Source organism: Drosophila willistoni (genome assembly GCF_018902025.1).
Source record: "Drosophila willistoni isolate 14030-0811.24 chromosome XL unlocalized genomic scaffold, UCI_dwil_1.1 Seg141, whole genome shotgun sequence".
Lineage (NCBI taxonomy): Eukaryota > Metazoa > Arthropoda > Insecta > Diptera > Drosophilidae > Drosophila > Drosophila willistoni.
The window spans coordinates 1,098,048-1,115,057 of NW_025814052.1; the positions used below are offsets into that span (position 1 = coordinate 1,098,048).

The following is a 17,010-nucleotide window of genomic DNA, read 5'->3' on the forward strand; positions in this document are numbered from 1 at the left end:
ACTAGAGTTGGCGGTTAGGATTGAATTGGATTGGATTAGGTTTTGGAAGGATGGATGCACATTGAGAATATGGACAAACTTGGTTTGTTTTATTATATTTTCCTTTTGCCCTTATATACAATTTTACTTAATTTCTGTTTTTTTTTCGTTTTTTTTTTTTTGTTTTTGTGTTGTTATCTTTTGTGTGTTCTGTTGTGTTTTGTTTATTTGGTAACAATTTACTAGGAATTGCATTTGCATCGATGCATTGATCTTTTTTGAAATGTTTGTATGTTTATATGGATGTAATATGTCATGCATTCTCATCTCATGTTCGTTTTATAGTCAAAAATTTTGTTTTACAATATTATATTTTGCTTTTCTTTTCTTTCTTTTTTGTTTTATCTAGGTAAATAAGCATCATTCTGATAATAATAGTAATAATAATGATAATAATAATAATAATAATGAATTATAAGAGTAGTCAATAATTTAGTAATAAATGTTGCGATATACAAGAGTTTCAATTTAACGCTTTCAAAATTTTCAATTTTCGTATCGGAATTAGTTTTTCTTGTGTGTGTTTTTATAGAAGCTTATATGCATATGTATGTACATATATAGTTGTGTAGATGTGTGGGTGTATGTGTGAGTGTGTGAGTGTGTGTGTGTGTGTATGCACGTATGCATATGAATCTACATATGTGTAGAGAAAAATCAGTCTAATTTATTAAGGCAACGTGAGAGCTTTACATTTCATCTTCCTCGTCATCATTATCATCTCTAACTTTATCTGTTTAATATTCATTTCATTTTTGTTTAATGAACTTTCTCAGCAAGTTTTCCTATTCATTCGTTTTGTTGTTGTTGTTGTTGTCCTCGTATCATTCGTCAGTTTCATCTATTATTTCAATATGTCGTTTGTTTCTGTCCTCATTATGTCACTCCTTATATAACTAGGAAATTTGTTTGTTTAATATCTTTTAAACACTTAGTATTTAAATTATTTTTAAAATGTTAATCGTTTGTTGTTTTTTTTTTTTTTAGTTTTACACTTTAGTTTAAACATATGTTAATTAACAATAAATTTTGGTATGCTTTCTTTTCATTATTTGTTTGTTTTGTTGTTCCATTAGATTTAATATAAATTCTTCGTTAATTTTATTTTTTTTTTTTTTGTTTTTTCTTTTCTTTTTTTTTATATTGGCTAGGCAAGGAGAAAAATTGTATGAGAAGCATTTGGTTTTCTTGTTCTTTTTGTTTTGTTTCAATTTGTTGTATAATTTACTTAACAACAACATTATATTAAACTAAAAAATAAATTTGTATTAGCTTTCTCTCGCTCTCTAACTTGTTTCTTAATTATTCTATATACATTTGCTCGTTGAGTATAATCTTAATTTATTATGTTTAAATTCTAAAAATTTTTAATGTATTTTTTCATTTTGCACATAGTTACATGTATATTATGTATGTAAATTTGTGATTATATATGTATATATACATATATGTATAAATATATTATTGAGAGTATATAACACATATATAATGATAATGATACATTATAATGATTCATTGGAAATTATAGATTTAAATTCAGACAAATGTTATCAAGAAGTTGACGTGAGAAAAAGTGTTTTCTCCAAAAATAAAGAGAGAATGTTTGTGGGTGACAGAAAGTGGGTGAGAGAGAGAGAGATAGAAAACTAATTCTAATATTCGGTTATCCGAACACACATAAATAATTGATAATTATATTCCTCTAGTGATAACGGTGAAATAATATCGGTATACCGATATAAAAGGTAAATAAACGATATACAAAAAAAGTGTGTAGCTTAATCAATAAACGAAATTCGACTTCGATCATTTGATATTAACCGTTAACCATTACCATTTTCTTTTTCTTTTTGTTGTTGTTTTTGGAAGTATTTTCGTATTTTGTATTTAATAAAGAAGAAGAAGAGAAAAGAAGTTATATTCTAATGAAACACACACACACATGCAAAAAAAAAATCGCTTTCTCTACATTTTTGCTTTTTTTGTCTCTTCTTCTTGTACTGATATGTATTACATGTGTGTGTGTAAATGAGGATGTGGGCATGGGAGCGTGTGTGAGTCGGTTTGGCATGACTTGGCTTGGCAGAAAATTGTTAATGCAAATTCTGGATAAATACATATATTTATACATCCTATACTGTCGTGCCATCACTGTGATCCGTTGGTGCTTCATCTGTCTTCAGCTGTTTCTCCTCATTGTCCGGACTCGCATCTGTTGCAGTTGGAGGAGTCACGGATGGGGTTATTACTTCACTTTCGACTGTTATTGCTTCAGTTGCCCCAATATCTTGTGGAGCATCATCCTCCACGACCAGAGCTTCTTTTGACTCGACTATTGATGGTTTTTCGACTTCCGCCATTGGCTGATTTTCCACTTCAATCTGAACATCAGTGACTGGAGATTCCATTTGACCAATGACCGTTTCTTCGTCCATGTTTAGTTCCGATTGTTCATCTTTTTGAGCCGCTGCTGCTGCTGCCGCTGCCTCATCTAATTGCTGCAGCAGCTCTGGCGGCAAATCACCCACATAATCAAATCCCTCGAAGGCATCGACTATCGATTGATCTATTGCTGGAGTGGAATCATCGCTACTGCCATCTACATGGGCTGCCGCTGCTGCAGCTGCCGCCTGTTTCTTTTTATCCGCTATTAGTTTCCACATGCTGAGCAAGGTGTTGAAATTCATTAAATCTATGCCCGGGGGCGGAGGAGGCTGAGACGTCGGCTGTGCGCCATCCTCCTCCTCCTCATCGTCTTCGGAGCTGCTGCTGCTGACTGCACGTATTTTGGAATTGTTACTGCTGGTGGTCGTTGTGATGGACTTGCCAGCAGTGGCAGTGGAGCCATCTTCACCGATGATGGGCGTCAGACCGGCCAATTTCAGTTGCATATTGTACTCATGGAATTCACGCTGAATGGAGCTACGTCTGGAGCTGGCCATCTCTTCGGAGCTGCCCATAATTTGATTGTATTCGCGCAAACCTAGATCCTCAACGGGCACATAATGATCACCAATCTCGATCAGATACAAACAGCGATTGATGTGGGAGCGAAAGCGTATATCTTTGTGATTGGGCAACCAATAATGAACCACATGGCCGACCATGCCAGCACTAGGTTCCCAGTCTTTCCAAGACAGACGGCCGCCGTTGCGACGCATGCGATCGCTGGGCCAGACTACAGCATCGATTATGTCCAGGCAATCGTAGATCTATGTACAAGATAACAAAGCACAATACAGGAGAAGAAGAAAGAGGGAGTAATAAATCTTTACTTACGCCCGTGTCGTCCACTATGATGACCTTCTTAAAGATGTCAATGCGAGGTTTCTTTGGCGTTGTTGTTGTTGTTGTTGTTGTTGTCGTTGTTGATGATGACGACGATGGTGGTGGTGGTGCTGCCGCTGGTGGTGTTGATATCGTCTCATTTGTTCCCAAAGTAGCCGATGTTAGACATATGGGTCCTTTGGTCTTGCGTGGATAATCTCCTGGTGTGGTAATAATGCTGCCAATACCCACACCCAAACTACCCGATGATGAGGACAATTTGCCACTTCGCGGACTTGGCTCATGTTCGACTAGATCGGCTCGGCCTCCTCCTATTTGTGGTAGGGTCTCCTTGACCCCCGCATCACCACCTCCACCTCCACCTCCAACTCCTACACCAGCGCCACTGCTTCCTCCACTGGCTATGGGCAATGTGGCACGTCTCTCGTGATCCCGAGCCCGACAACTGCTGCTATTGCTGTTGCTGCTACTCATCTGCAGCTGACTACGGCCACGCGGTCCACTGCTATTGCCCCGTAGACCCACTGCCGAGCCTGATGCTGCAACTGATGATGGCGGTGGTAATTGATCTTGGTCTCGCTCTCGATTGAGCAGACCTGCAATCAGAGTTGTAGATGTTGGCTTCACCGGCATCACGGCCAAACCGCCACGTACCACAGCTAGACTGTCGCTAACATAGCTACCAGTTAGATTGCCACCGAGATTGCCACCCGTCACATTGCCCGATCTCATGCCAAAATAGGTATTCACGGTCAGCGTGTTGTAGAGGGGAGCCGAGATGAAAACAGGAGCCAATGGCTCGACACCGCCGCTGACAGAATCGCCGCCTGTGCTGCTAGCCAAACCCAGACCCGATCCCGCCGAGGCACCTACAGCCAGAGCACTTGTTCCGCTGCCACTGCCCAGTTGAATGGTAGATTGCTGCTGCTGCTGCTGTTCCATGGTTGATCCCGAACTGCAGCCCTGGCGACATCTCTCCCGTATGCGATGCCACCAGTGCAGCAGTGTTTGCCTAATGGTCTCCAGGGTGATGGCACCGCCAATGATCTGACACAGCTGGCCATTGGTGTCCGCATAGGAGGTAGTTAGCGGCGATACATAGATGGGATAACCAATGGGCTGATCACAGCTGGAGTTGATGATGTTGCGCAAGGCCTGTTTGGCATTTTGGATACTACCGCGTTCCGGATTACGATTACGCAGATAGATCAATTCCTGCTGCTGGCCGGCCCACAAGCCGCGGACACATTCACGATTCAATTTGATCACACGAAAGCTGAGGAATCGTTTCGTTAGCCTAATAATGCGATATTCATCGGAGCCATCCTCCATGACGTGTCGTAGGGCTAGAAGATTGGGGGCCCCGCGCAGAACGGCACTGCGCCACACAGGATCCGCTTCATGGGAGATAACCAGCTCCTTGGAGCAATTATCAATGGCATCGTAAAGGGCCAATGGGTCTAGGAATTCATCTGGATTTGTAATATGATCTTGCTGAAGTTTCAGAGCCATTTTGACAGCCGGAGCCACCACCGAATGAAGCAGTTCCATGTCGGCAAAGACCCATTCGTCGCGTGGAGAAGTAATACGGAAATCGCCCTTGAAGAGAGCATGCAGGCCATGGAGAAAGAACTCAACGCCAGTCAGTGAGCTGTGCGATGCAGTGGCCAAAGAACGACGCGCCAGCAGGCCCAGAGCCAGGCATAGCGAAACCAGTGGGTCTTCCTTTTCCACAGTGTTTAGCTTCAGTTTGAGAGCCGGCTTTTGGGTCGACGATGGCATGGAGCATCCTTGCTGCATTTGTTGTTGTGCCGAAAACTGTTGATGTTGTTGCTGCTGCTGCTGCTGATGGAGTGTGCTGCGTGGTGAGTCCTCCTTGCGTAGCATTTTTCCAGCGGCATTTGCAGTCGATGCGGAAGTTCCTGTAGCTGTCGTTTTGGCCAATTTCGCAAAAACGTTCTGATCCATATAGGTGACATAGCCACCCAGGCCGGGGGCACTTTCCGAGGTCTGGCGTGAGATGTTGGCAAAGCTATGCGAACTGCTCAACTGATCAACACCACCGACTCCACCACCAACGCCGCCGCCGCTAGCGCCACCGCCATTACTGCACATGCCTCCCGCTTCTTGATTGGTTGCACTCTTCTGGGGCCGGCCGCTTCTCAGCTGTTGCTGAGATTGGGATTTCGCCTGGGCATTAGCATTGCTATTGCCATGAGCCGATAAATTGGGTGTACTCTTTGAATCATTATGCGCAGGAGTCGTGCTGGACGGTGGCGGTGCCGACATACTAACCGAGGCCGGTGCCGAGGCCGGAGTGGTCGGTGGTGGCTCTTTGGTCGCATTGATATTACGTCTTTCCACACAGAAATTAATCCATTTTAGGTAGACATAGCAAAAACTCGAACGGGTTATACCCACAGCACGAAAATCGAAATCTTCATCCAAATTGAAATTGAATATTGGATCCAAATCAACAAATTGACGTCCCAATGTATGCTGCAATGCATCCTGTATGGGTCCCGATGCCAGCCATTGTTCCAATTTCGGATTTCTCACCACATAGTATATGATGCTCTAAAAATAGAAGAAAAAGAATATCACAGAGGAACATATCGGACAAGTGAATAAAAGGAGAGACTCACCTTAATGTAATAGGTAATTAGGACCTTGCGATACTCAAACACCTGCAAGGTGGCACTGGCCAAATTATCGGATATGGAATAGCCTTCGATCACATATTGAGCGGCAACCACCTGCCAGGCTAGCCAACGTGTGGAGAACATGGCATTGGCGCTCAATAGACGAGGCAAATGCCCAGGATCACAGCAGCAGCAACCATCATTATCTTCCACATCCTCGGTAATGGCCTCAACTTCGCGTTGCTGGCAATATGTGCCACGGAATTCCAAGCCCCGCATCTGAAATGTGCACAATCCGTTGCCCAGTTCGATAATATGCACCAAGCAGTTCAGATCATCCGAGGCGAGCACTTTGGGAATTAAAAAAAACGAACATGATTAATGGGTAACACATGGAAAATAGGGAAAACTTACCAAAGCAATCACCCTGATTGACATTGCCCCAGCGACCCATCAAGAGATCACCACACAGCGAATGCTGCAGAGATCGTGTTAGATGCTCATAGAATATGCTATTCAAATTATTATCATCCGCCCCAAGATCTCGCTCCAATTGGGAACTAAGTCTAGTATTTGAATGATCGATGCGGCGTGTATTGTAATCTCGCTCCCAGAATTTAATGGGACGCACATACGATGTGAGAAAGATAGCACTGCCCAGAAATGGATTCAATGGTGTCGACAATAATGCCGATATGCCTGCCTGCAGGAACAACATGGCCGAATGAGGCACACTAAACGGCTGAGCAAAGGCATGAAAGGCTGATCCCCAAGTGATCTGCCAAGGGGCAATATACGTCACAATGAATTGGAGCTAAAACAAGAAAACAGAATATAACATGAACTACAAAAGAGAAGTCAGTCTAGACAGTGTGGTTCCTTACCTTTAAAAGGAAATCACAGCATTTTCGAAAGGCTAGGGATACAAAGAAATAGTCAATGATAAAGGTTTCCGTGGCCATGGCAAAATCAATGCGAAATATTAAAACCGTAAAGATAATTATCAAATATTGATTCGTTGGATCCGAATAGGCATTGCGTACAAATTTCAGAGCACACACGGTAACAATCAGAGTACCCCATGGTACACCAAATTTATCCGCTATCAATTGTGAATCAGCTGTCAGGGATGAGATGGCCAACAAAGGAAATAAAACGTTTCGCTCCAAGACACTCAAATATATGTAGAATTTCTCAAACCACATTATTTGCGGGGCATTCAGCACCTCGAACTGGCCAAATTCCTTTTGCCGCAGCAGGGGACGAGCAAAGCAAAGCCATGGCATATGTTTACGCATTTGTGGCACGGCATAGTGCAGCAGAAAGCCCAAGGCACCGATAAAGGCATACAGGACGACATTGAGATCGGGCTGAAGAACTGTGAACACGGTGCTGCAATGCAGGCCGAGAACACAGACACCGAGTAGAGTCATTACAACGAGATCGTTTTTCAGTCGTGTCGTCACGGTGGCCTGAAGTTTTCGTGGCAAGGGATCGGGTAGATCACTGCTGCTGGTGCTAGCAGTGCTGCCATCATTGCTGCTATCTGTTGTGCTATCGCTAGCGCTAGTTGACCGCAACGGGCATGGGGCTGAGGCCGGGACAGTTGCCAATAGCGGTGGCTTATCCGTTTGAGCAAGTATATCACCACCATCAGTAATATCAAGGCCATCAAGTCCAGCGGGAGTGGCATCTGTAGTGGCTGTACCAGCACCAGCTGTCAATGTGGACATATCACCTGGATTTGTAGCAGAGGAATTGGACACATTGTCCTCTGCTCCATTATCGTGTTCACCAGCATCCGGTTCGCCATCATCATCGGCCACTTCCGTTTCCGAATTGTTGACCTTTGTCTCAACATCATCGTTCACGGGCTGCTCCTTGACAATGTGTTCCACTGATTGCTGTTGATGCTGCTGCTGCTGCTGCTGCTGATCAATCGAGGCATACGAACTGGAGGCGGTAATAGCTCTTTTACTGCTGCTTAATGTCTTGCCCAATGTCTGGCTACTACCCAAGGAAGATGCCTTCGATTTGCTATGCTTTGGCTCCAATTCCTGATCCTGTTCACCATCCCCAGATTCTAATTTATTCATTGAGCTTAGCTCAATATGCTCTGATTGCTGTTGCTGCTCCTGCTTTTGCTTTGATCTGCTGCTACTGGGGACCAATTGTAGATTAACTCCTGCTGCTGCTGCCTGCTGATCCTGCCTCTGGCTGAGATCATCATCGTCCTCATCCCGATACGTACTCACAATACATGTCTTGATCAGACGCCACAAATGACTTAAATCGCTGGCCGAGCGTGATAAATGATAGCCCAATGGTATGAGCATGGAACAGAATATAGAGAATAATATAAACTGAGTGCCTCTATGCTCGTCCAGGGCTCCATACAAAGGTCCATAGAGCAGCATCACAGCCAGTATAGAACGTATAACGCAGAGAAAGGAGCCTAATCACATAGATAAAAACCAAAATTAGTATCATCCCTTTCGTTAGGATGAGGATATAAAATGTGTGCTTACCCAGAAGACTGCTAGCTGCATTTCCACCAAACACATGCATATCAATCTGCTCCAGCAGGTACATAAGGAACGTATTAATTTGTGGACACAAGCCCACCGAAAAGACAATGGGAAAGCATAGTAGGAGTATGTATAAAGCTTCCAAAAGATGAGCCACCACCTCATCGGGTGAATAGCTAATGCCAAAGAATAACAAACGTTCCGGCGGTCTCTCTCTGTAGTCCGTATCGAGACGTTTTAACAGCAGAAGGATCCCACCACTGAGGCAAAAGTAAATTGCACGCGAATAGGCCACCGTTTTGTTAAATCCATGCACCGGACTGGCTGCATCCGGTTGAACACTCTTAACCAACGAATACTGAGCCCCGGCAATAACCGCACAAAAGAGCAGAGCACACAGATCCTTGTAATGATTATGCTGAAGAATTGCCGCCCCCAGGAATGCCACCAGAGTGCACAGCAGGCCGGCCAAAACAACATGCACCCAGTGTAGATCACGATCGAAGAGGGCCAACAATTCCAGACGATCCATGGCTATTTTAAACTCATGCTCCTGACCGCACCACTTGAAACGATACTTGTAGAAACTCTTGGGTATGGATGGTTTCTCGGCAGACAAATGACACGCGGGACGCCAGTAATCACAGTATGGGGCAAAATGCCCATCCACATTCAACATGGGTTGACTAATTTGACTGATTTGGCTTATCTGTTGCTGACTGGGATTTGTGGGTAGGCCCAAACTGCTGCTGGCTCCACCTACTCCAGATGTCACAGTTGTTCCGCCCATGCCGCCATCACTTGCATTGCCTGGCACCATTCCAATACCACCAATACCACCACCACCACCAGGACCACCATTGGCTGCATTATCGCTAATCTGCTGCAGTGTTTCCAGATTATTACGTGGCACTTGCCTTTCGCTACGTATCACATTCATTAGACCCTGCAATGACAGAGCCGTATTAGGGGGACGAGAGCTGCTGCTGCTGCTACCTCCTCCTCCTCCGCCACCCATTAGCAGACTAAGAGCCGCCTGCTGCTGCTGCTGCTGCTGGGCAGAATTGGAAGTCTGCAAGTGCGCTTGAGCTTGAACCTGAGCTTCAGTTGCTGCCGCCAATTGCTCGCACATTAGTTTCGCATCTAGACGAAATTTATCGCGGGCCATGGCTCGTTCAATATGCGTCATATGCTCCACACTGGAACTGGAGGCGGGATAATTGTTTTGCATTGCCTGAATGGCATCCTGATAGAACTGAAAGTGGGCACTGGACATATTGGGAGGCACAATGCCAGGATTGGCCGGTATGGGTGTACCATCTGCGGCAATGCCAGCTATCGGTCGTCCCCTATCGTCCACCGCCCCGCCATGCATTAGCCAAATCATCTTATGTATATCAGCTGTTAGGCTATCCGTCAGACTAATGCTATGCGTTGAATTGGAGGAGGAAGAATTGCGTGAGGCTAATTTGGATAGCGATTGCTTAACCAGTGCAAACTCATGACCAGGCGGCGGCATAGCTTCCACTTCTGTTGATGAGCCTGCAGTGCGTCGTCGACGCAGTTCATCCACTTCGCGATATTTGACCACCTTGGGTATGGCTCCCAGACTTTTGGCTGCCATTTTCGAAGAGCATGGCTGCTCTTCGTCCAGATTCGATTTGGATTCCATCGATGAGGCGCCGGCCAAGAGTTGATCCTTGGAGCTGGCACTCACCTGTTCGCAATCACTGGATGGACAACCGGAATCGGCTTCACTACGTATGGCCAATGGTGGTAGTGGTGGCAGTGGCAGTGGTGGTGGTGGCGGCGGTGGTTGTCGTGGTGGTGGTGGCGGTGGTACTTCAGCTCCAGATTGTGCCGACCAGCTAGGCTGACTCAGCTCCTGGCGGAGTAATTTATCGGCGGTAATTTCCCGCAATGTTGCCTGCTGCCGATGGCTACCACTAAGCAGGGGCGATCGAGAACCCGTATTATTGTCGGTCTCATCGTCATCATCATCACCACCAGCAGCAGCAGCATTTGCTGCTCCAGTCGCACCAGCCCCAACTTGATCACAGGTCTTAAGGACATCGTCCAGTTGGCTATGGGTCTGCTGCAATTCGCTGAGTATATGCTCAAGATTATCATCGAAATCCTTAAAGACATCATCATCGTCATCGGCAAGTAGTCCACCCACATCAGATTCGGCGCTGCGATGTGTCTGACTGCAACCCAATGCCCGTGGTCGACGGCGGAGCGGTACATCGTCCACTTCATCATCATCGTCGGCATGCTCGTTGACCGCAGATCTGGCAATGTCTACTGGTCTGCTGCTACCGTTCTCCTTATCGTTGCCATTGTGCTCCGAATGCTCAACAATGGGATACACTGGCTGCTCCTCGATTAGGGCTGTTGTCGACCCACAAGCACTGGAGCTGCCAAAGATTAGACTACTGCATGTGCTGCCTCCTCCGACGCCCACTCCCACACCAGTCGCTGATGCCATTCCTCCTGACGGATCACCATAATTCTGGGCGGGATAGAGATTAAGATGCTGATTACGTACAAGACTTTTACTGGGCGGTGGCAGAGGATTTCGCAATTGTTGCTGACCCGATATGGCCTCGACACTGTTCGGGTGCGGGCTGAGATTTGATACAGATGCTTGGGGACACATAACTTCCAGGGCGGCACTCTTGATGCGCCTAACCCCACCAGATGATGCGCCACCCATTCCTCCAACACCGCTGCCGGTGGACATGAGACCTGATGATTTGGAGCCCTGCCCACTGTGCTTATGATGATAACTGGTGGCATTGGAATGTCTTCGTCGCTTGATACCAGTCGTGCCACCACCAGATGCTCCCCGTCCACCGGCTCCTCCAGAGCCATTGATCATGCTGCCGGCATCGCCAGAACCACCACCCAGTCCTCCGCCGTCTCCACCTCCACCACCACTGGCCCCGGCCAATTGCAATGCCGACATTGTACTGGTGGGATCCTTGCGGATTATGGCTCCTCCTAAATGATGATGATGCAGGTGATGATGATGGTGATGGTGGTGGTGATGATGCTGGGCACGAAAAGGCGCCGACGTATGCGACGATGGCTGTTCGATGCCCAAATCCGATTTGGTATAGCTGTCATCCTCCAGATAGACATCCGATGAAGAATCTGCAAGCAGCAAATGTATCTCTTGAGGAGTATGTTCCCTACAAGCCAAATGATGCTGGTCATGCCTACCCAATATCCATGATTGTAATGCACTTGCCACGCCCCCGCTACCTGCTGAATTGCGTACCAAACCCAATTCCAGATCATCCAATTCGTTAGCATTGCCGCCATCTGCGCCACCTCCAGTTCTGCTGCAGCTGCCGCCGCCTCCAATCACGGCCAGAGTACTAATGCTGCTGGGCTGAAGGATGGGCTGAAAGAGTCCCAAGCCATTTTGATGCTTCAGCCGCTCCTCATGCGTCTCGGAGCTACGGTGGCGTTGCAAACGTGACGAACGATTCCCAGATCCGGTTGCTGTTGCATGTGATGGTGCAATAACAACTACGCCAGAGGAGCTGCCGCTACTCAACGCATCACCGCCATTTGCCGCGGCGTTATTTAAGGGTATGAAATGCTGTCGGGAATTATTGACATTCACCTGACCCCGAGTCATCTTGCATGGCTGTGAATGCAGGAATGAAGGAGCCACCGCCGTCGCTGATACCGAACCAGTTCCTGTGGCAATTGTGTCCGACTGATTACGCATCAGTTTGTGTTCCGTGGACAAGTGGGAGGCGGCTGCTGTGTCCAGACTACTTTGACGTTCCAGGCGACGTCGATGGCGACGGCTAAAGACCTCGGAGCATTTGCGAGACAAATGACCCGTACGTGTAGAACTTGCTCCTCCACCTGCAACTGCATTTGTTGCCACAGTTGATGGCATTGCACCGCCTCCTCCCCCACCGCCGCCGGCTGAGCCACCACTACTACCGCCATCGGCACTTGTCCCACTGCTAGCTGCTGCTTCCACCACCTCCGGATAGACAGTGAGATATTTACTAAACACATCACCGGCGGCACATCCTTGGGATGCGGCAGCCATAGCACCACTGGCACTGCTACTCCTTATCGACTTGGTAACACTGGCCGAACCGGCCAGAGATTGCTGATCTTGCTGGCTGCCACCGGATAGAATGGATGGAGCATAAAACATTAGCTCAATGGACTCTGAGCTGTTCTTCCGATGCACATCGACCTTAAGATCTGCCGTATAAGCAAAAAACAAAAAAAAGGAGTTATTAGATGGATGGAATGGTTGGCCGGGATTCAACGGGATCGCTTACCAATTATACTGTTCACATTGTCAATGGACATTATGCTATTCTCCTCACTCGCTTCATTGATTGCCTGCTCTACGGAAATGCGCGACCCACCTGGCCGTATGACCTTCATCTCAATGCCGCCTTCATCGTCATGATGGCCATGGCCATGGCCATGACGTGTTTCTGTCTCCTTGGTGACCTTGAAGAACTGACTCTTTAGATTCACCTCGGACATGGTCTGCGCTCTGTCGTAGAGCCGATGGAGAGCCAAATTGGCCACCTTCACCATCAGAATGGTGAGGCTGGTGACAAAGCAATACACAAACCATGTCAGCCAAGTGCTTGGAAAATACTGCAAAAAAAATGAGAATAGAATCCAATAGAGTCCCGTTGCGTGATGAGGATGCCACAAATCCTTACCAGATATGCAACAAATGGCGAACAGAGCAAATAGAGCCAGAGATACAAATGTACCACATTGCAGAAGACACCCTGATGCGGATCATAAAAATAGCCGCCGGTCAGTGAGGCCCACACGCCTTGGCGCAGTATTTCCAAGGTCTGCGAACCCATAGTGGCCTATACGGCATCTCTATAGAAAGAACACGCGCCGTATCTATAGCCGCACAGTGTCACGGTGGTGGAGAGGGAGGAGGGGAATAGGAATGGGTTGTGCGACGGTGGGATTTGGGAAAAGGGAGATTTTGAAGCGGACTGTTTATGGTGTTGGAATTTGTGACCGTTTTTGTTTGGGAAAGTTTTCTTTACTACGGTATTTTTTTACACTTGGATTTTGTATTTGTTTAATGACGGAGTGTGGCGGGGCGGGGCGGGTCGTGAGCTGGGGTGGGGAACCCCTGTAATTGATATTGGAAACACGAGGCTCCACTGGACAATGGACAAACTAAAAAACGGATGACACGACGTTCACGATGACGAAGACGGCGACTGCGACGGCGACGACGACGGCGACGTTTGCTGCTGCTGCTGTTGCAGCAACTGACAAGGAGGAAATGTAACTCGAGCGATGACAAGGGAAATGTCTAATTGTAATCTAAAAAAATTCTTTCACTCAACTCGATTTGTTGTTCATCTAATTTTCTTTTGTTGTAGCTATCTAATTTTTTTTTCTTTTTCTTTAGTTGTTTTTCCTTTATTATTGTTGTTGTTTTTCTATGCGCGACGCGACGACTTGAACTGATTTCTACCAGTGTGGCCAGACAATGGAACTGATTTTTTCGCCTGACTATGGTAGCACTGTTTGGTGCGGGGAAACACAACTTCAACTTCGGCGGTATGATGGAATTTTTTAAAATAATGATTACTAATTAGTTGTATTGAAAACGAACAAAACAAAAATAAAACCAAATATGTGTGATTGAATCTGAATTTCATAACATGGCAACGAACTCTATTAGCTCAAAAACAAGAACAAGTTTTAGTTAATAGACTCTCATTTTTACAAGAATTTTAACTAAAGCAAACAATCACGGTGCTCTATGAAAAAAATTTCCAAAATATTTGTATTTACAATAATTATTCACTCATAAATTTTTATAAGGACTACAGTTCACCCATCTCTAATTGCAATTTTTAGTATTTTTTTGCATGCACCTTTTGTTTGTTGCTACGGTCACTCTATTATTTGGGATTTTTATTTTCTTTTTGCACGAAAGAAAGAAAAGCTAGGAGATTTTTATTTCAACCGTCTGTTTGACAAATAACCAAAATAGCTAACGAATTGTTGATATTGTGAGGCCTGAAATCGCTTTAAGTACGTTTTAATTTCTAAATAATATGTGAAACCGGAGCTGTGTGTGTTCTGGATGAAGCCAGAAGCGGCAATCAAGAGGCGCGCGCGGCAAAGCGGCCAGCCACAAGCTGCACACACACACACACACAACTAACACAAACAACAATTTTTTTCTCATATTAGTATACAATAATTTTATTTGGTTTTTCTGTTTCAGGCTGGCTAAGCACTATTAACAGTAGAACCGAGCCAGGTTTCTTTTTTGTTTTCATCCGTCTCCGTCTCCTACATCCAGTGGCAGCCTGCCTGCCTGTCGTTTAATATCTCCCCTAAAACATCCTCCCCGATCCCTTTCAAGTCCTTCATTCATATTATACCATGTCGGACCATAGCGATTTGGATCGTCAAATTGAGCAACTGAAACGTTGTGAAATCATCAAAGAAAATGAAGTGAAGGCTCTGTGCGCCAAGGCACGTGAAATCCTTGTCGAGGAGGGCAATGTGCAACGTGTCGATTCGCCGGTAACCGTTTGCGGTGACATCCACGGCCAGTTCTATGATCTAAAGGAGCTATTTAAAGTTGGCGGTGATGTGCCAGAGAAGAATTACCTATTTATGGGCGATTTTGTGGATCGTGGCTATTACAGTGTTGAGACATTCCTACTTCTATTGGCATTGAAGGTACGCTATCCGGATCGGATTACTTTGATTCGGGGCAACCATGAATCTCGCCAAATTACCCAAGTCTATGGATTCTATGATGAGTGCCTGCGTAAATATGGATCAACCGCCGTGTGGCGATATTGCACTGAAATTTTTGACTACCTCAGCTTGTCGGCCATCATTGATGGAAAGATATTTTGTGTTCATGGTGGCCTATCGCCATCCATCCAGTATTTGGATCAGATACGTAGCATTGATCGCAAACAAGAGGTACCCCACGATGGTCCAATGTGCGATTTACTTTGGAGCGATCCGGAAGATCAAACCGGTTGGGGTGTATCACCTCGTGGTGCTGGCTATCTCTTCGGTTCGGATGTCGTTTCACAATTCAATCGAACAAACGAAATTGATATGATTTGTCGGGCCCATCAATTGGTTATGGAAGGCTTCAAATGGCATTTCAATGAGACAGTACTGACCGTATGGTCGGCACCCAACTATTGCTATCGGTGAGTACAAATTGATTGATGAAACAATCCTCAGTGCATAACGCAAGGTGTCTTTACACCCTTATTATTTTTAGTTGCGGCAATGTGGCTGCCATTTTGGAACTGAACGAGTACCTGCATCGTGACTTTGTCATCTTTGAAGCTGCCCCACAAGAGAGTCGGGGCATACCTTCCAAAAAACCTCAGGCGGATTACTTTCTTTAAAACTGCAGATCCCCTTCCTATAATGAGAAAGGAACAAAAAAAAAAGAAAACCTTTCACGATTTCCCTTTTCTATTTTTTTTCGCCCACTATTTGACGATGATTTTTGTTTTGTTAGAAACTTCAAAAACTGCCGCCTGCCTATACATACATACATCCACACACTCTCACATACACTGCATACATACATATATAATAAACATATTAATGTAAGAGAATCGAGAATCAATTAAAGTTACACATATTTTATGATGTAAGTCAGTCAGTAGTATTTAGTTAGGGAGAGAGCCAGCCAACAAATACATTTACTAACAATATATATAATTAGAGGATTTGCAGGACTTGCAGCTACCACCCCCTCCTCGTACCCACCTCTCCCCCTAATCTAATTTTTAAAACGTATTTCATGTCGGATGAGTTTATAATGTTCCCTATTTTTCCATTTTCCATCTTTGTCAGCGGGAAAATAAAATTGTGTACGTGAAAATTGCATCATCTAGTTGATAATTAAAAATAAAACATAAAAAAAATAAATATAGTTTTAAGTTAGAATAACAAACACAAAACAAAAAGAAATCAAAGAAAAAAAAGTATAGAATAAAGAAAATTGAGTAAAGGGAAGAGAAGCAAGCTGAAATTTTTCAGAAGCCAGTAAGCAAAAATATTAGCACAGATAAATTGGCAAAACTCTTGAATTTTTTTGTTTTTTTAAATAATTAAGAGTTTTCTTAATTTATCTGTAGTAAATTAATAGTAAGACTTTGATGTAAGATAACCAACTTTACTTTATCCTTCCCCTCCCCAAACAAACACAACCCCCCACCCCCGACCCGCACACATACATATATAATAAAATATACATTATACATGCATATACATATATAAATTTAAAAACCAATAAACAATAATTTGTAAGCCATGTAAATGTGTTACATGAAATTCGTAATTTAATTGCAAGCTGTTCATATTAAATAACCAGTCTCAATGTCGTGCCAGGCGCCAGTTTAGTTCTCCTGTTTCTACATGGACAATAACTTCTATGGAAATTTTAACGTTATCGAACCATACATAGGAATTGTGATACATAC

At 44.8% G+C, this 17,010-nt stretch overlaps 2 protein-coding genes across 2 annotated transcripts; one reads left to right on the plus strand and one right to left on the minus strand.

The window, feature by feature from the left end:
* Positions 1–1,975: 1,975 nt before the first annotated feature.
* LOC6648980 (protein pecanex) lies at positions 1,976–14,019 on the minus strand. The gene is made up of 9 exons (XM_023179565.2): positions 13,216–14,019; positions 12,817–13,147; positions 11,723–12,736; positions 8,498–11,653; positions 6,854–8,424; positions 6,384–6,783; positions 5,973–6,319; positions 3,319–5,904; positions 1,976–3,251 (listed from the first exon to the last, which is right to left on the minus strand). Exons 1-9 carry the CDS (start codon positions 13,366–13,368, stop codon positions 2,172–2,174), a joined length of 10,638 nt encoding a protein of 3,545 aa, XP_023035333.1. The 5' UTR covers positions 13,369–14,019; the 3' UTR covers positions 1,976–2,171.
* Positions 14,020–14,442: 423 nt separating this feature from the next.
* LOC6648627 (serine/threonine-protein phosphatase 4 catalytic subunit) lies at positions 14,443–16,179 on the plus strand. The gene is made up of 3 exons (XM_002071022.4): positions 14,443–14,569; positions 14,766–15,720; positions 15,795–16,179. Exons 2-3 carry the CDS (start codon positions 14,927–14,929, stop codon positions 15,922–15,924), a joined length of 924 nt encoding a protein of 307 aa, XP_002071058.1. The 5' UTR covers positions 14,443–14,569; positions 14,766–14,926; the 3' UTR covers positions 15,925–16,179.
* The last annotated feature ends 831 nt before the right edge of the window (positions 16,180–17,010 follow it).